Here is a 26,045-nt window from a genome sequence, read left to right on the forward strand (position 1 = left end):
CTGACATCTTAAGGGTTTTTAAATTAATGCATGTGAGACAGGTTCCATGTACAACAAGACAGGCAGAGAGAAAAAGAACACAGAACAGTTAAGTTACCTTTGGTTATGGACACTTTTGCCAGCAATAAAGCTTCCACAGCCTGTTCCTCAGGACAGTGAAAGTAAATCTGGCAATACCTACATTTTCGACCCCTTGGAACAGCTCGCACTCTGAAAGTAAAGAAAATAGCTTATTTTTGTGATATGTATAAAATAACTGAGATATGACCATTCAATCTAAAGCAATATGTCATTTTCACGATATGTCAGTACAGCACCAGACTGGTATTGTGGTTGTTCATTAGGTGATGGGAAATATGCTAAATGCATACAAAACAATATACTTACCTTCCTTGAAAATCCATCTATACCGCCAAAGATGACAATGTTGTAGCTTGAAAAAAACATTGGAATTGAAAGAGAAATGTTTAACCTATTAAACTGCTTCATTATATGTATTACCACATTTATATAGTTATGTATTAGCATACATCATTTAAAATTTGTCTACGAATAAGTAATGATACCTGCACCATCTACATGCTGCAATGACTCCCTAACTCTTCGCCATTGTACATTGCTCTGAGACTTCCTTTGACCATTCTAAAGCCTGCATGGGGCATCCTTGCCTTAATGGCGCTGACTTTCTGGTCCAACTCTTCATCTGACATATCAGAATAGCATTCCCTGACAGACATATTGTGTTCTTTCATCCTGTAAAAAAAAAGCTAACTGTTACACTGTCATGAAATATGATTATATATCGACTATGAAACAAATAGGACATGGCCTGCTTATGAGTTGCCATGAAAGAAAGTTAGATGAATTCAACTGAAAATGGCGAGAACAGGCGTTCGCAGCAAAATGTTTTTGGTTAGCCTGAGAATAATAATTGCGTGATTTATCATTCTATGGTATGTATGTGTCGACATAATATAATAGAATGTTATGAACCGACACTGAATTGTATGAGCTAACTACTAGCTATGTAGAAGTTGGACAAAAGAATGCCCAGTGCTGCTTACCTGAGATGCCGTCATCACGCAGTCCTTCGTAGGTGTCCGCTATGACTTCCATTGTGTCGGGAAAAAGGCTGAACACTCATAAAAATGGCCAAAATGGAGGGTGGTTGATAGCGAAACTAAGTTTTGTTTTCAAATATATTTTTTGTTCTCAAAATATTTTTGGTGGAATAAAATGCATGAAGCTTTGCGCTCTAATACAAAAATATTTGATTGCAAAAGACTTTGAAGCCTCGTTTTTGCTTTCAGAACAATTATTGTTGATTGAAAAAAGGTTTTACTCTTGACAAAAAGACACAAATGTACCTCCATAGCATATAGCAATTTGCCTGTGAATAAACAGACCTTAATACAAACTTGCTATGCAGAATTCGTGACGCACAACTGAAGATGCTGCCATATCCTGCATGCACGCCCACAAGCGAGCCACTCAGGCAGAGAATAACACGTGGAAGAGGGTGAGGAACGAGACGGGAGTAACAACAATTTGTTGAAAGTTGGGGAGGGGGGCTAATAGCTGAACATTTGACTATTCAACCTTTACTGAAGAATAGTCTAATAGCCGAGCTAGGTGTGAACCCCCCCTCCCTCCCTATCACAGACCAGAGCATTGATTATGCTTTTGGGTCCCAATGCACTACTGTGTATCTAACTGACAATGAATGGGAAATATAAACCAAATAATAAACTGATAATTGTGCATGACTTCAAATGAATCAAGCAGGGAGAAGGTTTCGAACCCTCAACCTTCTGGCCCTAAGTCCAGCACGCTATCGACTGCACCAAAAGCATGCTCAAGCCTCAGAGTCGATCGAGTGCGCCTCGCAGTAGCTTGCTACTCAATGTAATAAAGTAATGACTTTTCAAATAAGTTACCTTATACGTTATGTTGGCTGACAATTTGTTAGCTACGCTCTCCTTACAAACCACATAGCATATCATTACAGCAGTATGTACCGGTATGTTAGCTACCTACCTAATGTTAGTAGTTATACATCAAACTTGCCACTATATTAACTATAGGCTAACTACCCAACGTTTATTGACTTGATTATTCTCGTCATCCTTAGCTTAGCTAAATGGTGTAGTCGTTGTTCGTTCTCAATGAACATTCGGGTGCTTTTGCAAATTCACTCTGGCTATTTACTCCAATTCAGAGCACTCTCATCTGAGTGTACCGGAGCGCAGAATAATGAATTTATGAGCGCTCAACACCCATTGAATATGGCCTGTGTCAGTAAACATCGGCAAAAAGTGTAATTAAATTGTTTCCAACAGCACAGTTACAGTCACCAACGTTCTGGATAACACAAAAATGGCCTAACCAGCTCTGTTAGGGGGTGTAAAATGGTCAGAGTGGTCTCATTTGTGTCTAGAAGTAGCTAGCAAGCTAGCCAATGTTAGCATGGGTGCTTGACTGCCATTGTAAGGCCAGAACGCTCAAATCAACTCTACTCCTCGGCACGAATGTCCAGTGTGCGTTCCGAGAGCAAAACTGTTTGAATTTACAAACTGACAACTGAATTTATGAGCGCAGGCAATCCAAATTGAATTTAACTAGGCAAGTCAGTTAAGAACAAATTCTTATTTACAAGGACAGCCTACTCCTTCCTCCCCGTCGGGCAATTGAACCCCGGTCTCCCATGTGCCATGCCCGCACGACACAGGGATTCTTTAGCTAAATAGCCCAGTACTGTACTGCCGACCGTCACGCTGTACAGCGCCATATTTTCCATTCCATCCTAACAGAAACCCAGAGGGTTTTTTGTTTTTCTTGGAATAAAAACACCATAATATTAATCAAATGAATTAAGCAAGTACCAGTCAAAAGTTTGGACACACCTACTCATTCTGTAAGGTTCTGTATTTATTTTCTTAGTTAACCTTGTGTTCTCTTTCATTGTGTTCCTGAACATAGCCCTGTCTTTCATTTTTGTTAATTGTTTTCACCTGTGTTAGTTACTGTGTTGCTCATTTGTGAGACCCAGTTAGTCTTTAGTCCTAGTTTTGATTCACCTGCCTGTTTGCCTACCTGTGTATGACCATTGCCTGCCTGTGACCAGAATTCCTGCCTTCTGCGAAGGCAAAATAAACACCTGCCGCACTCTGCGTGTGAAACTACACCTTTTTCTCCCTCAGTATACATTCCAGGATTTTTTGTTATTTTTTAAATGTTCTACATTGTAGACTATAAAATAACACATATGGAATCAGTAAAGAACAAATTCTTATTTACAAGGGCAGCCTACTCCTTCCTCCCCGCCAGGGAATTGAACCCAGGTCTCCCTCCATCCATGCCTGAATTCTGTAGTACAGACATTGCCTAATTACCTACATAAGGGAGAGTAGGCTCTTTCCCATGTTTACTACAGTATGTATTGTAGACTATGTTTCATTGTCAGACTGCACAGTAGCCTAATAAACAAATGCAGGTGGCTTATATCTTCTAAATACTTTATTATCCAAATGTAAAAGCATATATAGTACCTTATTTCCTCAGCATCTTTATGGTTTCTTTAATAAAATAATGATAAATACTCTTTCAAAATACATGTGTTGATTTAGTTATGGATCCATAACGAATTATTATGGGCAAAAATATCACTGATTTACAGAAATATTGGAACAAAGTTGTCTAATGAAGGCAAACAATTTAGAATCCTTCAATCTTCCTATGCTGTAGCCTGCTCCCCACCGTCATGTACAGCGCCATATTTTCCATTCCATCCTAATGGAAACCCTGAGGGTTTCGTTTTTCTCAGAATAGAAACACCATAATATTAATCAAATTAAGCCACATTTAAAAAAAAAAATCCCATATTCTATGTTACTACAAAAAATGTTTTAAATTCTCTGGTAATGCCAATATGGAAGACTATCAAATACTTCTCAAAGATGCCCTCTGGTGGTGAAACTAGCACTAACTTGCATTAACAGAAAAAATGGCTGACAATTAGATAACGTGCCACAGAATGCTGCAGCAGCCCGCAAGCTGTGCTGGAGTATGACGCAACTTTTAAATGAGCAACCACTGTAGGGCATTGGGATTTATAAAGTTGATGCTAATATAGCTTCAAAATCACTGAAAAAACATGGAAAAGCATCTCAAGTGGAAAAGGCTTGTCTCTGTAGTTTAAGTGTTAGACCACTACCGCCACCATGTGTTGTAAAGTGTGATACACAGGTGCATGACGACTTAGGGCAGGGTTTCCCAAGGAGTTCACGTTTTTGTTTTTGCCCTAGCACTACACAGCTTATTAAAAAACCCAAACTTTTTGGGGTCCCGACGACTTAGGGGCATATGGAAAAGTAAACTTCCCTAAAAACAACACATGAAACCCATTTTAGACAGAATGGTAAGTATGCTGAAATATAGCTTTTCTTTCTTACTGCTCTTTGAACAACACCTCCACTGCTCTCACACTTAACTTTATTAAACAATACGTCTTTCATCGGCATCAATACAAAAAGGGGTTCTATGCAATTCAGTTTCTAGACTTACACAATAACAATACAAACAGGGGCAAAATACTGTAGATTAGACAATCATGTGTTAACAATTCAGAACATTCTGTAAAAATCTCTCGGTAGGTATGAAACTCATCAGTATCTACCAACAAGTTGCGACATGGAAGCATGTGAGTAATAATCACATGGGGCTTGTGTTCCTTTTTTTTTCTCTCTTTTTTTTTAAAGATGTCCTCTACACCATCTTGGTCCATTGCCATTTTGTGTGCAGCTGTGTCATGACAGCAGGAAACGAAAGGCCACCATTGGCTCATTCTGAATCTGATAGATCTCCCTGCTGGATACAGGTCTTCTCCCTCACCCCCGTCGCTATGCTTTCCTGCTGTAGTGGGTAAGGGTTAACAAAAACACACACAACCATGTTATTCACATTTTAGTAGAGATCAGGGCCCATATTCATAAACGGTCTTAAATAGATGTGCTGATCTAGGATCAGGTCCCCCCTCTCATTCATTATGATCTTAAAGGCAATAATTATCTTAGTTCAGCAATTCTACTCAGGCGCTTTGTGAAAACAGGCCCAGTTCTGCTATCCTGGTAAAAAGGGAACTCTAGAGAAACTCTCGTAATTTACATGTATTTGCTGCACATTGACAAGCACATTTGAAGTGACATGCATATGGGCAAACTGTTATCAACTTCGGTGTCACTGAAACTAGGGCAGTCTGATGCACAGTGCTAAGTTAAGATTGTGACCTTCAGTATTACTTACTTAGCGTTCCTATTTGGAACTTACACTACACCAAGGAGCAGTGTTGCGATTGGTTACTTGAAAAAGTTATATTAGTCGTTACATTTAACAAAAGTAAAACGTTACTTTCCACACAAAGCAATATTGTAAAGTATTTCCTTTTTACTAATAATATGTGACCTGTTTCAGGAAGCGAGGCATATGTCGCACTTCATAGGAGAGGCATTTGAACGCAAAATGCGTTTTTTGGGCAGAAATGCCTTCTGGAACATGTGAACATTCATGTGTTTTAATAACAAACTTGTTAAACATCTTTAAATACAAATAATATTATTACTTTGTGTTACTTTCCTGAAAACTTCTCAAAATCTCACTGTTTGTTTGACTGTCGGGGGGAGAAAGGCGAGCCTCGAACGCTCTACCAAAGACAGGCTACTTACTAACTCAGGTTTGACCACTAGTTTCTCTTTTCATCTGTGGAGCTGCTTTTACTGTGCTAGTCTACAAGTGATACACTATACAGTGCCTTCAGAAAGTATTCATACCCCTTGACTTATTCCATATTTTTGTTACAGCCCGAATTTAAAATGTAGTTAATAGAGGACATCTTAAATTCAGAGATTTCCATACCCAACTATAACATCTCTTCCGTCAAGATAGAACTGCCAAAGGGGGAGGAGTTGCAGTCTACTGCAGAGATAGCCTGCAAAGTAATGTCTTACTTTCCAGGTCCATACCCAAACAGTTCGAACTACTAATTCTGAAAATTACTCTCTCCAGAAATAAGTCTCTCACTGTTACCGCCTGCTATACCGACCCCCCTCAGCTCCCAGCTGTGCCCTGGACACCATTTGTGAATTGATTGCCCCCCATCTAGCTTCAGAGTTTGTTCTGTTAGGTGACCTAAACTGGGATATGCTTAACACCCCGGCAGTCCTACAATCTAAGCTAGATGCCCTCAATCTCACACAAATCATCAAGGAACCCACCAGGTACAACCCTAACTCTGTAAGCAAGGGCACCCTCATAGACGTCATCCTGACCAACTGGCCCTCCAAATACACCTCCGCTGTCTTCAACCAGGATCTCAGCGACCACTGCCTCATTGCCTGAATCCGCTACAGTGCCGCAGTCAAACGACCACCCCTCATCACTGTCAAACGTTCCCTAAAACACTTCTGTGAGCAGGCCTTTCTAATCGACCTGGCCCGGGTATCCTGGAAGGACATTGACCTCATCCCGTCAGTTGAGGATGCCTGGTCATTCTTTAAGAGTAACTTCCTCACCATTTTAGATAAGCATGCTCCGTTCAAAAAATGCAGAACTAAGAACAGATACAGCCCTTGGTTCACTCCAGACCTGACTGCCCTCGACCAGCACAAAAACATCCTGTGGCGGACTGCAATAGCATCGAACAGTCCCCGCGATATGCAACTGTTCAGGGAAGTCAGGAACCAATACACTCAGTCAGTCAGGAAAGCTAAGGCCAGCTTCTTCAGGCAGAACTTTGCATCCTGTAGCTCCAACTCCAAAACATTCTGGGACACTGTGAAGTCCATGGAGAACAAGAGCACCTCCTCCCAGCTGCCCACTGCACTGAGGCTAGGGAACACTGTCACCACCGACAAACCCATGATTATCGAAAACTTCAACAAGCATTTCTCAACAGCTGGCCATGCCTTCCACCTGGCCACTCCTACCTCGGCCAACAGCTCCGGCCCCCCCGCAGCTCCTCGCCCAAGCCTCTCCAGGTTCTCCTTTACCCAAATCCAGATAACAGATGTTCTGAAAGAGCTGGGCTTGACAATTTGGACCCTCTATTTCTGAAACTATCCGCCGCCATTGTCGCAACCCCTATTACCAGCCTGTTCAACCTCTCTTTCATATCGTCTGAGATCCCCAAGGATTGGAAAGCTGCTGCAGTCATCCCCCTCTTCAAAGGGGGAGACACCCTGGACCCAAACTGTTACAGACCTATATCCATTCTGCCCTGCCTATCTAAGGTCTTCGAAAGCCAAGTCAACAAACAGGTCACTGACCATCTCGAATCCCACCGTACCTTCTCCGCTATGCAATCTGGTTTCCGAGCCGGTCACGGGTGCACCTCAGCCACACTCAAGGTACTAAACGACATCATAACCGCCATCGATAAAAGACAGTACTGTGCAGCCCTCTTCATCGACCTTGCCAAGGCTTTCGACTCTGTCAATCACCAGATTCTTATCGGCAGACTCAGTAGCCTCGGTTTTTCGGATGACTGCCTTGCCTGGTTCACCAATTACTTTGCAGACAGAGTTCAGTGTGTCAAATCGGAGGGCATGCTGTCCGGTCCTCTGGCAGTCTCTATGGGGGTGCCACAGGGTTAAATTCTCGGACTGACTCTTTTCTCTGTATATATCAATGATGTTGCTCTTGCTGCGGGCGATTCCCTGATCCACCTCTACGCAGACGACACCATTCTATATACTTTCGGCCCGTCATTGGACACTGTGCTATCTAACCTCCAAACGAGCTTCAATGCCATACAACACTCCTTCCGTGGCCTCCAACTGCTCTTAAACGCTAGTAAAACCAAATGCATGCTTTTCAACCGATCGCTGCCTGCACCCGCATGCCCGACTTGCATCACCACACTGGATGGTTCCGACCTTGAATATGTGGACACCTATAAGTACCTAAGTGTCTGGCTAGACTGCAAACTCTCCTTCCAGACCCATATCAAACATCTCCAATCGAAAATCAAATCAAGAGTCGGCTTTCTATTCCGCAACAAAGCCTCCTTCACTCACGCTGCCAAGCTTACCCTAGTAAAACTGACTATCCTACCGATCCTCGACTTCGGCGATGTCATCTACAAAATCGCTTCCAACACTCTACTCAGCAAACTGGATGCAGTTTATCACAGTGCCATCCGTTTTGTCACTAAAGCACCTTATACTACCCACCACTGCGACTTGTATGCTCTAGTCGGCTGGCCCTCGCTACATAATCGTCGCCAGACCCACTGGCTCCAGGTCATCTACAAGGCCATGCTAGGTAAAGCTCCGCCTTATCTCAGTTCACTGGTCACGATGGCAACACCCATCCGTAGCACGCACTCCAGCAGGTGTATCTCACTGATCATCCCTAAAGCCAACACCTCATTCGGCCGCCTTTCGTTCCAGTACTCTGCTGCCTGTGACTGGAACGAATTGCAAAAATCGCTGTTGGAGTTGGAGACTTTTATCTCCCTCACCAACTTCAAACATCAGCTATCTGAGCAGCTAACCGATCGCTGCAGCTGTACATAATCCATTGGTAAATAGCCCACCCATTTTTCACCTACCTCATCCCCACAGTTTTTATTTATTGACTTTTCTGCTCTTTTGCACACCAATATCTCTACCTGTACATGATCATCTGATCATTTATCACTCCAGTGTTAATCTGCAATATTGTAATTATTCCCCTACCTCCTCATGCCTTTTGCACACATTGTATATAGACTCCCCTTTTCTTCTACTGTGTTATTGACTTGTTAATTGTTTACTCCATGTGTAACTCTGTGTTGTCTGTTCACACTGCTATGCTTTATCTTGGCCAGGTCGCAGTTGCAAATGAGAACTTGTTCTCAACTAGCCTACCTGGTTAAATAAAGGTGAAATAAAATAAATAAAAAAATTCTCATTGACATATTCATACCCCTTTGCTATGACACTCCAAATTGAGCTCAGGTGCATCCAATTTCCTTTGATCGTCTTTGAGATGTTACTACAACTTCATTGGAGTCCACCGGTCACGAACTGACCTAGATATTGTGTGTATGTACTGATATGTAGGCTGTGTGACGTATTACATTTATTTATTTCAGTCCTTGACTAATAATGTTCTGTACAATGTATTATGTCATGTTTCATCTAGACTCCAGGATGCTTTTGCAGTGGCTTATGGGGGATTCTAATAAATACAATTGGTAGGATAGGATTTAGAAAGAAACACACCTGTCTAAATTAGGGTTGTCACGGTACCAGTATTGCGATACAAGGAAGTCAGGAAGCAAAACATGAAGCAGACTCAATTTCTTGAGAAAAACAGTCCTAATCGGAAAAAAGCAGATATTGTCATCTAGTCTTATTTGTTTCCTTTGCAAGCTATAGCACACTATTTCACAAAAGTAGGTTTTAAAGGACCCTAGAGTTAAGTCTGCTTTGTGTTTCTTTTTTTTGTTGCTAAATCTGGTATCGTAGTATCGCAATACTGGTATCGCGACAACAGTAGTCTATATAAGGCCCCACAGTTGACAATGCATGTCAGAGCAGAAATTATACCATGAAGTCCAAGGAACTGTCCGTAGATCTCCGAAATATATACAAAGGTATATGGACAATCCTTTAAATTAGTGCATTTAGCTAATTCAGCCACACCCGTTTTTTTATTTAACCTTTACTTAACTAGGCAAGTCAGTGAAGAACAAATTCTTATTATTTTTAATGACGGCCTAGGAACAGTGGGCTAACAGCCTTGTTCAGGGGCAGAACGACAGATTTGTACCTTGTCAGCTCGGGGATTCAAACTTGCAACCTTCGGTTACTAGTCCAATGCTCTAACCACTAGGCTACGCTGCCGCCCCGTTGCTGACAGGTGTACAAAATCGAGTACACCGCCATGCAATCTCCATAGACAAACATTGGCAATAGAATGGCCTTACTGAAGAGCTCAGTGACTTTCAACATGGCACCGTCATAGGATGCCACATTTCATACAAGTCATTTCGTCAAATTTCTACCCCGGTCAACTACAGGTGTTGTTATTGTGAAGTGGAAACGTCTACTCTGCCGCGAAGTGGTAGGCTACACAAGCTCATAGAATGGGACCACAGAGTGTTGTAGTGTGTAAAAATCGACTGCAACACTCACTACCGAGTTCCACTGGAAGCAACGTATCCACAAGAACTGTTCATCGGGAGCTTCATGAAATGGGTTTCCATGGCCGAGCAGCCGCACACAAGCCTAAGATCACCACACGCAATGCCAAGTGTCGCCTGGAGTGGTGTAAAGCTCGCCGCCATTGGACTCTGGAGCAGTGGAAACGCATTCTCTGGAGTGATGAATCACACTTCATCTGGCAGTCCGATGGACGAATCTGAGTTTGGCGGATTCCAGGAGAACGCTACCTGCTCGAATGCATAGTGCCAACTGTAAAGTTTGGTGGAGAAGGAATAATGGTCTTGGGCTGTTTCTCATGGTTCAGGCTAGGCCCCTTAGTTCCAGTGAAGGGAAATCTTAATGCTACAGCATACAATTATATTCTAGATTATTCTGTGCTTCCAACTTTGTGGCAACAGTTTCCGGAACGCTCTTTCCCATTTGAGCATGAAAATGCCCCATGCACAAAGCGAGGTCCAAACAGAAATGGTTTGTCGAGATTGGTGTGTTGGAACTTGACTCTCCTGCACAGAGCCCTGACCTCAACCCCATCGAACACCTTTTATGAGAGAGAGTGGCCAGACAGAAGCCACTGAGAAAAAGGCATGATAGCATGCAAGTTTGCAAAAAGGCATGGGAAAGACAGGTCATAAAGCGAAAGATTCTGTGGTCTGATGAGACAAAAATGTTACTCTTTGGCCTGAGTGAAGCGCTATGTCTGGAGAAAACCAGGCAAAGCTAATCACCCATCTAACACCATCCCTAACGTGAAGCATGGTGGTGGCAGCATCATGCTATGGGGATGCTATTTCGCTACTATTTCGACTATTTCGATCCTGGGAACGATGAATGGGGCCAAATACAGGGTGATGAGAACCTGTTTCAGAGTGCAAATGACAGACATACGTTCCAACAGGACAATGACCCCAAGCATACAACCAAAGAAACACAGGAATTGCTTCAGAACAAGAATGTGAAAGTCCTTGAGTGGCCCAGCCAAAGCCCAGACTTGAATCCCATTGAAAATCTGTAGAAAAACTTGAAGATTGCTGTTCACCGCCACTCCCCATCTAACTTAACAGAGTTTTGAGAAAATCTGCAAGGAAGAAAATCCCCAAATCCAGATGTGCAACGAAGACATACCCCAGATGACTCATAGCTGTAATCGCCGCCAAAGGTGCTTCTACAAAGTATTGACACAGTATTGACTCATGTCTAAAAACATGTTTACATTTTGTCATTATGGGGTATTGTGTGTAGATCGGTGAGATTTAAAAAAAATCTGGTAGAGGCTAGATAGCTACAGTAGCCAGCTAGCGAGATGAAGTAGCGAGGCTCCATTCATATAAAACAACAGCCTACCTGTTGGTTGATCATTATAGCCTACTTCTTCATATTTAGCCAACTTAATTCCATAATTTTCTGTCCATTTTGCATTGATTAGAAATCTCCCACTTCACTTGCTACACATGAAGCCTGTGACTGTATCGCCGCTTTGATTGACCGACAGTAACAACAAGCTACACCTGTGAAGGCTACCGGTGTGTATTTTTTAAATGGGGAGCTGTCATGAAACTGTTGCTTTATAAAAATGTCAAATGTAATGGTCCATCCTTTTAGGCTATGTATCAATGTCACAGTTCTTTTTCATTTTAGACAAACCCTTTTCATTGTTAAAATAGGCTTATATTTTTTAAATTCTCAAATTAATACTATCCAAGTAATCTAACACCAATGTCCGTTGGGATATTCAAATAAACGTGCCCATCCCTAATACATTTCCTTGGACAGCAGCTGTCATGACATTTCTCCAAATAGCCTTTCTCTGCTCGCTCGAGAACTAAATAAAAAAATAAGTTGAGATACTTTGTCAAATGTAACTGTAATAATATTACCAAATGTGAAAAAGTAACCCGTTACTTTACTCTGTTACTCATAAGAGTAATCTGATTACATAACGCATTGCCCCCACCGCTGCCAAGGACACAGAGGCTGACATACATACAAATATACACACAAACGTACCTTCTCCTCTGCGTCAGCGAACATGAGAATCACATCTTCCACGTCAAACTGCAGCGTCCCGTCTTCTGAAGCGTGACCCTCCAGCGCCACTCCCTGATATCAATCACAGCGCCACATAAACAACTTTGTTAGACACTCAGCAGAAATGTTAATAGTAACGTTGAATTAAAACTATAATATATTATAAAGAGAGTACCACTACTACAATAGAGAATAACCTTGATAAGGAAACCAGATGGATTCTGGGAGTTTGAGTAATTTCCAGTACTCTTTGTATCACCTACCTGCAGGGTCTGGGAAGCCCCTTCTCCCTCCTCCACCTTCGTCTCCACCTGCCTGGCCTCCGCAGGAGGGAAGGAGTGCCTCTCAGAGGAGGGGAAGGAGCAGCGTGGAGCAGGACGAGGTGGGGCTTTACCATTCTCTGGAGATACAGGCGCACTCTCCTGCTCGGTGTCATGTGGGCCGTCGCTCTCTGTGGACATTGGAAGAGCCTCCTGACTGATTGTGACTTCACACCCAGTCACCTCTGACCTTTGAACTTGCCCTTTTCCGACGGATTGGCTAGGGCCCTGCTCCTCTGAAACCCCACCCTCTGGGACATCACTCAGACCCTCTGACGCGACGTCGCTTCCGACCCCGTTGTCGCTGTCACACGCCGACCGTCTGTTGGGCGTAGCAGCGCCGTTGGAGCTAAGCTCGTCTGAGAAGTCGGACGTTTCTGACGTGAGGACGCTGTGAGTGCCCTCATCTGCCTCTCCTGCGAGGGAAACGCGCTTCTCAGAGATGCTCTGGGTGTGGGTCTCGTGGCTGGACAGGACAGTCTCTTTGCTGTTTTCGGGGGCTGCAGATGCTTGGAGGGATGTGTGGTCCGAGGGGAAGGCAGTGTTACAGGGGATGGGTGCTGAGATGAGCAGGGATTTCTTCTTCTTGGACTTGGTGCTAAGAGAGGAGATAGAGGGTGAGTTGGATCTGGCTGGTGGCAGAACGTTTGGTCTGATATTCTCAGATAATTTCCCAAATTTCAGACTTATTGAGAGAAAGTCTAGAGTAAATATTTGTTTTCTCAATTGAAAATAAAATGACTGTTGACTTTTACTATGAGAGGTTAAACCAATGTGATGCATTCTCATGGTCATCTAAAACAACTGACCTGTTGAGGCCTTTGATGATGAACGCTTTTCCTGAATGCTGACTCTCCAGCTTCTTCATCACACTGTAAAGCTCATGGTTCAGCTGCAATCAATAGTGGTTATTCTATTAGTCAATTGCAGTTGACCTGCAGTACATTTCTTAATCTGAACAGTGAGATGCCATAAGACATCTATTATTTACATCAGTGATACAGATGTGTCAAAATAAATACTGTAATAGCTTTATTCCTTTTGGGAGAATAAAATCCATTATTTAGAGTGTAGAAAAAAAAACAACCTCACCACGCTCATTTCCTTATAGAAGACATCCCTCAGGTTGGAAATGTTTTGAAAGACGGTCACGTAACAGCCAATCCGGCTTTAGACAAAAAGGGGAAATAGTCTGTTACACTGGAGCCACTTGGTGCAAATAGGTTCCGGCTGTTTGCGGATTGAAATATACTAGACACAAAGGATTCTTCATTCTACACTGATAGAAATATGAACTCAACATGCAACAAGATTTTACTGCGTTACAGTTCATAAGGAAATCAGTCCATTTAAAATGATTTTATCAGGCCCTAATCTATGGATTTCAAATGACTGGGAATGTGACGCATTTCTTTTGAATAGAGTTGATTGTGGCCTGTGGAATGTTGTCCCACTCCTCTTCGATGGCTGTGCGAAGTTGCTGTATACTGGTGGCAACTGGAACAAGCTGCTGTACACGTTGATCCATAGCATCTCAAACTGCTCAATGGGTGTCATGTCTGTGGAGTATGCAGGCCAATGGAAGAAGATGGACATTTTCAGCATCCAGGAATTGTGTACAGATCCATGTGACATGGGGCTGTACATTATCATGCTGAAACTGGTGATGGCGGCGGATGAATGGCACGACAATGAGCCTCAGGATCTCGTAATGGTATCTCAGAGCAATCAAAAATGCAATTGTGTTCGTTGTCCGTAGCTTATGCCTGCCCATACCATAACCCCACCGCCACCATGGGAAACTCTGTTCACAACATTGACATCAGCAAACCTGCTCGTCAGCAAGCCGCTGTCCGGTACAGTTGAAACCGGGATTAATCCGTAAAGAGCACACTTCTCCAGCATGAAAGTGGCCATCGAAGGTGAACATTTGCCCACTGAAGTCAATTTCGAAACCGAACTGCAATCAGGTCAAGATGATCTTCCCAGAGACTGTTTCTGATAGTTTGTGCAGAAATTCTTCGGTTTGGCAAACCCAAAGTTTCATCAGCTGTCCGCATGCAATTCTCAGATGATCACGGAGGAGAAGAAACCGGATGTGGAGGTCTTGGACATGCGTGATCACACGTGGTCTGCAGTTGTGAGGCCGGTTAGACGTACTGCCAAATTCTCTAAAATTATGTTGGAGGTGGCTTATGGTAGAGAAATTGACATTCAATTCTCTGGTAACAGCTCTGGTGGACATTCCTGCAGTCCGCATGCCAATTCCACCCTCCCTTAACTTGAGACATTGTGAGATTGTGTTGTGTGACAACAGCACATTTTAGAGTGTCCTTTTATTGTCCCCAGCACAAGGTGAACCTGTGTAATAATCATGCTGTATAATCAGCTTCTTGATATGCCACATCTGTCAGGTGGATGGATTATCTTGGCAGAGGAGAAATGCTCACTAACAGGGATGTAAACAAATGTGTGCATAATTTGAGAGAAATAAGCTTTTTGTGCGTATGTAACATTTATGGGATCTTTTATTTCATTTAACATGGGACCAAGACTTTACATGTTGCGTTGATATTTTTGTTCAGTATACATGTTAGTTAAATTCTACTATGTCTGCTCTACACATTCTGAACACTCCATCCCATGAAATAGGCCCCTGCATACGCAACCATTCTCAGGCCCAGTCGTTTGGAAACCCTACTAGTTTACAGTAAGCTGGTCGAGTTCATTACGGCATGCAACTGAAAAACAAATTTTGTAACAGAAAATGAACATTCTGTATTTCATAAGTACAGTATTTGACCCATTTCAGTAAAAAAAAAAACATTGCATGCATAGTGAACATGACCCTGATGTGCTGTGGTCCATTGACTTTACCTTTGATAGAGAACAGGAAGCTCCTCCCTCATCTCTTTGTTGATTTCCTCAAACACACTCTGGGCTATGTTGAACTCCTCCTCTGCCTGGTTAGAGAGAAATGGCATTCAAATGCCTTCAGTACCTTTATCCAAATATGTTGACAAAAAAAATATAGAATTTCCATTTAATTTTCAACACACCTTTGTGATTTTGGCATCGTCTTTCTTCTTGGCATTCTGCAGCGCCTCCAAGTGGTGACGTGAGGAATCGTAGTCTACTAGCTTCCGACCGCGTTTGGCCAATCGTTCCTAAGAGGCACGGGGAGAAGTGAAATTTCTAAACCATAATCCCCATGAGTCAAGTGACACTATAAGTCTCTTGATTGTAAGACAAAGTGGCAATGTAAACACATGGGGAGATAAAAGTTTAGATGTGAACCAGATATATTGCACCAAAAACAGTTGATATAAGTACATCAGAAGCTACCTTGACTTCATGAAACTGGCCAGTGTAATTCTCCATGGTGCGGACTATTTGGTCTGTTAGTTTCTCTTCGTAATCGTTCCACAGCAAGTCCTCACTCTGTAATAATGGGAAGGTAAAAAAACAAAAAAACCATTTGAAAACCTTCAGCCTGCTTTCGACATTTCCAAAATATTCACAGAAAGAACTGCTTCTGCCTCACCTGAAACATTCTTTAATGGAAATAATATACTGCCCAACACTAAGATAATGTATAGTATAAGACCATTTTCAAACATTTAAAATCAACACTATTCTATATGAGCACCAATATGGTTTTCGTAAAAAATACAACACAGATATTGCTCTTTTGCAACTGGATAAAATCTTTACAGCCCTTAACAACAATACGCTCTTGGCATCTTTTCAGATTTATCCAAAGCGTTTGACATGGTGGATAATGAAATATTACTTTCTAAATTGTATTTTTTTTTTTTCATAATAATACGTATAATTGGTTATATAGCTACGTTTATTATGAAGAAGCACAATTTGTTCATGCAAACGGCAGTGCATCTACCAGGGCCAAGATATCCTGTGGTGTGCCACAGGGTTCAATAATCGGACCTTTGTTATTCCTACTCTACAGTATATTCATGAACTTGCTGCTGTGTCTTCTACCATACTTCCCATTCTCTTTGCTGATGATTCCAATTTTGATTCACTGATTAATGAAGCCAACTCAGGTATGGCAATATTTCCTGAATGGTTCCAGACAAACAAATGATCTTTAAATGTAAAAAAAAAATCCAACTTTATTGTATTCACTAGTAAGAATAAGAAATACTGTAAAAAAAAGAAAAGTCACATCCACTAGATTCCTTTTGAGTTCTAATTGATGAAAAGTTATCCTGTAAAGATCATATTCAATTTGTCCGTAGCAAAGTGAAGAAATCGGTTGGTATCATCAGAAAGATTAGTGGCTTGGTTCATCAGGCTTGCTTCCTAACTCTATACTTTAGCTTAATTTACCCATATCTCATTTACTGTAATATTGTCTGGGCCAGTACATATGCCTCCTACCTACACAAATGATTCATAATACAAAATACATTTGCAAGTCTAGCCACATCCTCTAATTACCTGGCTCCATCTGCACCTTTGTTTAAGAAACTAAATATCTTGTCTATTTAGAACATTCATGTATGTCAGTTATGCACTACAAATACTCCCATATACCTCCCAGACAGTTGACCTAAACCCTTCAATGGATTCTTCCAGGTTCATTCTGAAATCCATCTATATAAGACAAGACACTGAGATTACCTTCACCCTCCCCACTGCCACACCTCACATAGAGAATTAACTATCAGATCCAGAGGTATACATTTACATTTAAGTCATTTAGCAGACGCTCTTATCCAGAACGACTTACAAATTGGTGCATTCACCTATCATACTCTGGAATTCTTATCTTCACATTGCCACAACCAGCTTGATGAACCAAACTAGCCAATAATCCCCTCCGTGTAGCCTCAAACATGTTTCTTCTTGTTTACTGAGTATATCATGTACAATTATAATGAATGTGCTTTGTTTAACTTATATTTGTGGTGTGGTTTTCATATACAGTGCATTCGGAAAATATTCAGACCCCTTCACTTTTTCCACATTTTGTTACTTTACAGCCTTATTCCAAAATGGATTAAAGGAAACATTTTCTTCATCAATCTACACACAATAACCGATAATGACAAATCGAAAACAGGTTTTTAGAAATCGATTTACATTTAAAAAAATTTTTTGAAAACGTATTTACATAAGTATTCCGACCTTTTGCTTTGAGTTTCGAAATTGAGCTCAGGTGCATCCTGTTTTCATTGATCCTCCTTGAGATGTTTCTACAACTTGATTGGAGTCCACCTGTGGTAAATTCAATAGATTGGACACGATTTGGAAAAGCACATGATTTGGAAAGGCACACACATCTAAATAAGGTCCCATAGTTGACAGTGCATGTCAGAGCAAAAACCAAGCCATGAGGTAGAAGGAATTGTCCATTGAGCTCCAGGACAGGATTGTGATGAGGCACAGATCTGGGGAAGGGTACCAAAAAATGTCTTCAGCATTGAAGGTTCCCAAGAACACAGTGGCCTCCATCATTCTTAAATGGAAGAAGTTTGGAACCACCAAGACTCTTCTTAGAGCTGGCCGCTCAACCCACCTGAGCAATCGGGGGAGAAGGGCCTTGGTCAGGGAGGTGACCAAGAACCCGATAGTCACTCTGACAGAGCTCCAGAGTTCCTCTGTGGAGATGGGAGAACCTTCCAAAAGGACAACCTTCTCTGCAGCATCACTTTATGGTACCAATCAGGCCATTTTTTTATTTATTTTATGGTGGGAACAGTGGGTTAACTGCCTGTTCAGGGGCAGCCAGATTTGGTCAGCCGGGGTTTGAACTCACAACCCTCAGTAAAAAGGCACATGACAGTCTAAAGGATCCTAAAGGACTCTGACCATGAAACCAAGATTGAACTCTTTGGCCTGAATGCCAAGCGTCACTTCTGGAGGAAATCTGGCACCATTTCTACGGTGAAGCATGGTGGTGGTAGCATCATGATGTGTGGATGTTTTTCAGCAGGAAGGGTCTGGGAGACTAGTCAGGATTGAAGGAAAGATTAATGGAGCAAAGTACAGAGAGATCCTTGATGAAAACCTGCTCCAGAGTGCTCAGGACCTCACCTTCCAACAGGATAACGACCCTAAGCACACAGCAAAGACAATGCAGAAGTGACTTCAGGACAAGTCTCCAAATGTCCTTGAGTGGCCTAGCCAGAGCCCAGACTTGAAATCATGTCTGATCGATCATCTCTGTAGAGACCTGAAAATATCTCTGCAGTGACGCACCCCATCCAACCTTACAGAGCTTGAGAGGATCTGCAGAGAATAGGAGAAACTCCCCAAATACAGGTGTGCCAAGCTTTTAGCCTTATACCCAAAAAGACTCAAGGCTGTAATTGCTTCCAAGGTGCTTCAACAAATTACTGCGTAAAGGGTCTGAATACGTACATGTGAAATTATTTTTTTTTTTTTCTAAAAAACAGTTTTGGGTTTTGTGTGTAGATTGATGAGGGAAAACTATTTAATACATTTTAGAATAAGGCTGTAACGTAACAAAAGTGGTCTTACAACACCTGCACACCATTATTACCAGTTTGTTTATCTGTACTGTTTTTTCTTTCACTTCTTTTCTTTGGTATGAATAAATAAATAAAACAAATTAAAAAGCACTCGCCTTTCAAAATGAAATTCTGGTCAACACACTGGTATTCTTGTAGGCTCCACTGTTCTTTTAAATCTCAAACAAATGTTTCTGTCAATAGAATCATTGTTAATCAGGATTCTCACTATAGTCTAGAGTTGGACATTTGAACTGATTTCACTATTCAAATATATCATGATATTTTTTAGGATATCCGGATAGTAGAAATACATGTGTTTTAAAGAAAACATTTTGTGGGGAAACTTCAATGGAGACTTGCTTGCGCTACTCAAGAGAGCAGGTGCTTGTTTCGGGTGGGGGAGGGGAGAGGACGAGGAGGTGCCAGTATGTGTGGTCGTTAGGGAGAGGTAGAAAGTAGACAAACTTGTTGATGTCATAGGTTATCTATCATACCATCTGGTAGAGCAAATCTTGACCGCATCAAATCGTTGTAAAGAATTTAGCTAGCTACAGTAGTGAGGTAAGTTAGCCAGCTAGCTAGCTAAAGTAGCCAGGCTAATTAAGGCCCCGTACATGTCTACAACAACTACATTCATATGAAACAACATCCAGACCTGTTGATTGATCATTGTAGCCTACTTCTGTAGGAGAGTTAAAATGGTTATTCCATCCAACTTCAAATTATTAGAACAGAACACAACACAGAACAGAACATCCAGGTTAAGGGTCAGTGGCCCAAGCCCACTAACAGGAATGTTCCAAGTTCAGACAGATGAGGGAATCAAATCGCTATGACCGCCAGGAACTTTAGTTTTGGTTTATATTTTCATTTGTTGTGCTCCTAGTACTGCCTGATGATGTTAAGTTGGCAGCTACAGTAGCTGGATGATATTGACATCTTCGGTTTTTATTTAATTAAACCTGGGTGCTTACGGAACCTTCTAACACCCTGGTACTACCCATAGCTCCCGTTCTCCTCAGTCTGAGAAAACACAGAGAGAAAGGTATGTTTCACAGATTACTCCTGTGTAGAAGTCCACAAAATTAAATAAATAAAGCACCCCAAGGTTAATGATATAGGTATTGTTATATGGGAGTGTGGGACTATTGAAGCATGTAATTTTCAGGGTTGTATCATTGTTATTGATATAGTTTTACAGAGTGCTAAAAAGTATTGCTGTTGCTAGTTAGAAAGTCTTTCTGTGATGCCGATGGTTATCTGAGCTGCCAACGTATGCTAGGGTTGCATTATGGGAGATGTACTTTTAGCTCTTTAAGGTCTGAATGGGATAAATGCAATTTCACTTTGTATGAGATGGAGATATGAGATATTACAGTGTTTTTGTACATGAGTTGTATTTAATACTGTCAACACTGAAAGCACCTAGCAATGTATTAAGTGATGAGACAGAATATTTGTTTCAATTTTCTTCATGCTCCAGTCATGACTGTCTCTCCTTTGTGAGGATCAAATGGAGCCGTCAGCTCGGCAAAGATTTGAGGATAGCCAGACCCTCCCACGGGAGAGGAGAGGGGGAGTTTGGCCTGTTTTATGACATAAATACCTTGCAGAAACTCTCCCCCACTCTGCAGAAATGGAAGACTGAAAATCCTTTGTTACACAGAGACTTTGCCGCCAAAACTCCAACATCCAAAAGTGGATAATGAAACAATATTTCTAACAAAGAATGTTGGGAATGATGATAGATGGAATATGGAAAATTCATGTGTATTTTGTGATGTCATTAACATGATCAGAAAGACGTTATAAAGGAAACATCGTAACTTTAAGAGCTTTCACAATGTGCATATCAGATTTAGATTATATGATTAACTATTTTTTGAAAAGATAGAAATGTGATTTATGCCTTTAAATGAGATGATGGCTTTTCATATAAACCTGAGCCCAGTCATAACCACGCCCACGTGAGCACAGACATTGTGTCAACAGGACAGAACACCCTCCAAGGCCAGAGTGCTTAAAAGGACTTGCTGAGAATTTCCATACAGTCCAGAGAACGTGAGAATGTGGTCCACGCGTTGAAATGGTTAAAACTACAAGACTAGAAAATGATAAGGCCCTCTGAAACTCTCGACGAGTGTAGAAGGTGAAGGCTAGATCAAAACATGCTTCGTCTGCAGCTCTGCATGTAAAGTAGTCCAGGAAAATTGACCAAAGACGGGAAGACAGAACCCTCTCACCACTGTGTGGTAAACCTGAAGGATCCAATCTAAGAACACTCCAGAACAAAAGAAGGACATTGTGACCTCTGGTGGACAACTAGAGACTTACATCCAACTACTCCCCATTGATGGACCGAGTGATTTCAACAGAGAGACAACAGACAAAGACATCTACGAGTAAATATATGTTGATTTTCTAATCCGAATGAGTGGTTGTTAGGGTGCTAAATATTAATATTTAGATTGAAAGCAGTTTCCAAATGTATGTACGATAAGTTCACCATCTTTGTCTCTCCCGCGCTTTATCTTTCCCCATCCTCTTTCCATTGTGTAACAAGCCATCATATCAGGTTAGTCCACTTGGGACTGTTTTCATTGCATTGTGTTAGTAACCATAACCTATACCGTGTGTGTGTGTTTATGTATTTCTGTGTGATTATTTAGTTAATTAGTAAATACATAATTAAGTCAATATGTGTATCGCTGATTCATCACTTAGGTTAGGGTTCGTGCAGATTTACGCAGTCATCGACGTTCAGAAAGAGACTGATGAGGAAGTAATTAATAATTGACTGTTATTGATGTAAGAAATATTTAGATCATCTTTAGAGTTTAAGTTGGGAGATAGTAACTCTGTAAACAACTTAACCCGTGGTGCCCCAAACTCCTAATGAGTTAATTGTTATATGATTAATTTAATTGAGTAATAATTAAACATAGTAGGTATTTATTCGATAAATAGCAGTCATCACATTAATGATAGTCAGGTCACGGCCCTCCTCTATAGAACAACTTGTCAGATGGTGCATTGAAGACTGAAGTATTCCTGTCCTGTCTTTTCATAATACCATTGCAGATCTACATAAAAGCCCAAAAAGACAGCTGAGGTGTCACTCTTTATTTCTTGGTTCTTCTGTGGTACATATAAAGAACGCTACACGTTTTCTCATTTAGCCAACTTAATTCTGTCATTTTAATTCCATTTTGCATTGATTCTAAATATGCCCACTTCCCTTGCTACACATGAAGCCTGTGACTGTAACGGCAATTTGATTGACCGAGAGTAACAAGCTACACGTGTGAATGCTACAGGTATTATTAAAAACTTCGTATTATAAAAAATATATATAATGATCTATCCTTGTAGGTTATGTAGCAATGTCAGTTTTATAAACATTTTGACAAATCCTTTTCATTGTTAAAAATATACCTATTTTTCTCTCAAATGAATACTCTCCCAAGTGATCTAATACTAACATCTGTTTGGATATTCGAAAAACCGCGCCTATCCCTACTATAGATCACAACAAAATACCCAGCTGTGGCCCACCTCCATGATGACAGACAGGTCCTCTCCTCCCTGCCAGTCAGGTTCGTAGACGTCTCTTAACGTCTGGGACAGTCGCTTGGATGTCTCATGCATCACTGTAGAGAAGGACAGAAGGAAAATTCACTGCATTTGTAATAAAACAGTTTGTGTGTAGATAACACCACTTGCCTATCAGATCACTTGTTAACTAGGCTAGGGGACAGTGTCTGGGGATGACACTGTCAAGGGTAGTAATTCACTACCAAACAAGGTGGGACTACATGAAGTTGTCTAAAAAGAAACTTATTTTCTGCAGCAAAACATTTTGCTACGGCGTACACTAATAAGGCTGTGTCTAGACGTCACAGTTCATGCAGCTTTAGTATTCTGATCATAGTTCCGAAGGCGTCATGAGTCTACATTTAAATGTATCTAACGTGTCCAGTGTTTCCGGATTCCCTTTTCCCGCGCTATATTCAAATGCCACCAACGGTGGAATAGGTTAAATATGATAACAGCACAATTAGCAATTGTTAACTAGGCAGCTAACTTCGATAGCTAGCTAGCCAGCAAGCAATACTAAAGTGATTGCAAACGGATTAGCATAACTCTAGCCAGACAAACATTATTTTCTAAATATTAGTTAGCTGGCTAGCATTTGAGTCCAGCAAACACTTTCCTCACAGACTTGGAATCTATTTCCTCCGACGTTATAACGAAAAGTTGCCTCGGTCCCAAAATACACATTTTTTGGAGACTTGTGGGAGGGGTTCTGATGACATCGCCCACTGTATACACTTTCGGTAGCCTGATTACATCAAGACTGAGGAGAAATCCGCACACAATCCATCCCTGACCACCTCCACAATCAGACCCGTCTTTTCAATGGGATCTTCGTATTCTGATAGCAGAAATCACAGGTAAGTGTCAAGTGTAGACCTAATAAATACAACCTAGCATGACAGAAATCATAATGGAAAGAACATTAACGTTTTGGATTTGAGGCACAATTCTGATTCGGCTACACCTACGCAAGGTCAAAACAACATGGGCTTCAATTGAAGTGGTATGCAAACCGTTGCACTAAAAACAAACAATACTAACACAATCATTTCTCTCTCAAATCAATAATACATTCATTTGCCGAGTCTGCCCTTTTTAATGGTCCTCAGTTCTTTGCTTTTCTAAATTGACAGTATAGACAGCATTGCAAAAAAATAAAAAATAATCTAATAATAGATGGGAATTCACTTCCCTCTTTACTTTCTCCCTCATGCCACCAGAGAGGATTTGAAAGTGTGGTCAGTTTACAAAAAGAGACTTGGGCCAATGTGTCAAATTTAACACATTACTGTACATAATATAGGCCTAAAACTACATCAAAGCCAAAAAAATAATAGGGTAAAGATTTCTGATCTTGAGGCCATGACAACACAACGATTATGGATATTTGGTTTTGACCTGAATATGAATATGGCAGCCTGAACTGCCTAAATGCATAGGACAACACTAAAGATAAGTATTAAATCTATAGATGGGTTAGCAGACAACACCATGAAAACAATACGGAAGCCTTAATGGGGTAGAGGTCTGTCTGAGTTGTAATTCTTGATCGCCAGATAGCTCAAATCAAATCAATTTTATACATCAGCTGATATCTCAAAGTGCTGTACAGAAACCCAGCCTAAAACCCCAAACAGCAAGCAATGCAGGTGTAGAAGCACGGTGGCTAGGAAAAACTCCCTAGAAAGGCCAAAACCTAGGAAGAAACCTAGAGAGGAACCAGGCTATATGGGGTGGCCAGTCCTCTTCTGGCTGTGCCGGGTGGAGATTATAACAGAACATGGCCAAGATGTTCAAATGTTCATAAATGACCAGCATGGTCGAATAATAACAAGGCAGAACAGTTGAAACTGGAGCAGCAGCACAGTCAGGTGGACCGGGGACAGCAAGGAGTCTAGCAACAATGACAAGACACAACCTTGTGGGGGATCACAAGAAACTAGCTGAAACGAGTCACATCTTGTTCTTGATACCATGTCTCATTTTAAGGTGTTTTGACTGATTTCATTTCAATGGTAACATGGCAAAAAAAAAAAACGTGCTAGCTAGCTAACCAACAACTGTAACAATGTATTTAAGAGACAAGTGCTCATTGTGCAAATGTATTTATGTGCTCAATAAAAATTGGATAACATTTGTCAACATTCTAAGCCAACCCTGCCTGTTTGGCAGCTTTGTTGTTTAACAACTTAAATTAAGCCATTGATTTGATTAGATTAATCAGAACCGTAGGTGCTCCTGTGCCCATGAGAAACCTCTGCTATGGAGTGAGATGAAATAGCTCCTACCTTTCACTGCACGGAAGTACGCTTGGACTTCTTTGAATAGTCTTCCCCCATCATTCTGTTGGTTGAAAAGACAGAAGATTCAACGAGGGAGTTGTTATAGTACATTTCTTACAGTGAGAGCATCCATCAATCAAAGACCCATTCCAGTAGTTGACGTCACCCTTACAGAGGATACATCTCCAAAAACACTGAAAGACAAAGACACCAGGATGTTCACAATTCAAGATGTACAATCATACCACAAACAATAACAGTAAAGAATGTACAGTATGTGTTTTAAAAGTGACACTGTCCTTTTCGAACAAGGATGACCTTTTTATTTATATTTTTTTACTATATTTTACTTCAAGGAGCCAGAGAAACTAATGACAAAAAAATCAAATCTGAATAAGGAGTATTGTTTTACGCAAGGCATGGTGGCCCAACCTGGTCTCAGAGCATTTCATATTATTCTCTACGGAAATCCAAGACACTCCATTTTTTACAATCCGTATTATGTTACCAATTTGCAAAATTTATGATATGTTATGAATTCTGTCTAGGTGGCTAACATTAGCTAGTTCACTAATGTTAGGTAGGGTTAGGGTTAAGTTCAGGAGTTAGGTTAAAGGGTTACGGTTAGGTTAAAGGTTAGGGGGAGGGTTAGCTAACATGCTAAGTAGTTTCAAAGTAGCTAAAAAGTAGTTAAAAAGTTGCTAATTAGCTCACATTGACCGTGATGAGATGGATACACATCCACCCCCACCCCCACCATTTTAGCCTTAAGTAACCATCTGTCTTATGTAACCATACCTAACATATACTAATATATACAGATTTACGTACAGAATAATACGAAATGCTCTGAAACCAGGTTGGGTGGCCATTGTTTGGTTAATTAAATGCTAGCAGACATGACTGAATTCCAACTCGAGTTGGTTTTGGGATAAGGTTTGATGTGGGTGTCTCGTCTGTGCTCGTAGGTGGGAAGAGAGGCTATCCAATGTCAAAACAAATTTGCCAATCTCTGGGCATAGTCAGGGACCGTCAATAAATTACAATGTGAATGGGACAATATTTTCATGTGTTATTAAATGCTGTCAATATTTATATATGAACTTCTACAAT

At 41.1% G+C, this 26,045-nt stretch overlaps 1 protein-coding gene across 2 annotated transcripts in view; it reads right to left on the bottom strand.

Annotated features, from left to right (window-relative positions):
- The window catches only part of LOC124003204 (bridging integrator 2-like), a 38,063-nt gene that overhangs the window by 5,240 nt on the left and 6,778 nt on the right, over nt 1–26,045 (bottom strand). The window contains exons 3-12 of one of the 2 annotated variants that reach the window (XM_046311283.1): nt 24,939–24,993; nt 22,609–22,703; nt 15,896–15,991; nt 15,610–15,717; nt 15,428–15,513; nt 13,643–13,718; nt 13,360–13,442; nt 12,494–13,148; nt 12,210–12,302; nt 4,475–4,911 (exon numbers count right to left, since the gene is read on the bottom strand). In XM_046311283.1, coding sequence (XP_046167239.1) covers nt 4,840–4,911; nt 12,210–12,302; nt 12,494–13,148; nt 13,360–13,442; nt 13,643–13,718; nt 15,428–15,513; nt 15,610–15,717; nt 15,896–15,991; nt 22,609–22,703; nt 24,939–24,993 — 1,419 coding nt within the window. In that variant the 3' untranslated portion in view covers nt 4,475–4,839. Of the gene's footprint in view, nt 1–4,474; nt 4,912–12,209; nt 12,303–12,493; nt 13,149–13,359; nt 13,443–13,642; nt 13,719–15,427; nt 15,514–15,609; nt 15,718–15,895; nt 15,992–22,608; nt 22,704–24,938; nt 24,994–26,045 lie in introns of those variants that run through there. The other variant, XM_046311284.1, reaches the window with a different exon arrangement.

The sequence above is a fragment of the Oncorhynchus gorbuscha genome, linkage group LG18 (assembly GCF_021184085.1).
Source record: "Oncorhynchus gorbuscha isolate QuinsamMale2020 ecotype Even-year linkage group LG18, OgorEven_v1.0, whole genome shotgun sequence".
In the NCBI taxonomy this organism is placed as follows: Eukaryota; Metazoa; Chordata; class Actinopteri; order Salmoniformes; family Salmonidae; genus Oncorhynchus; species Oncorhynchus gorbuscha.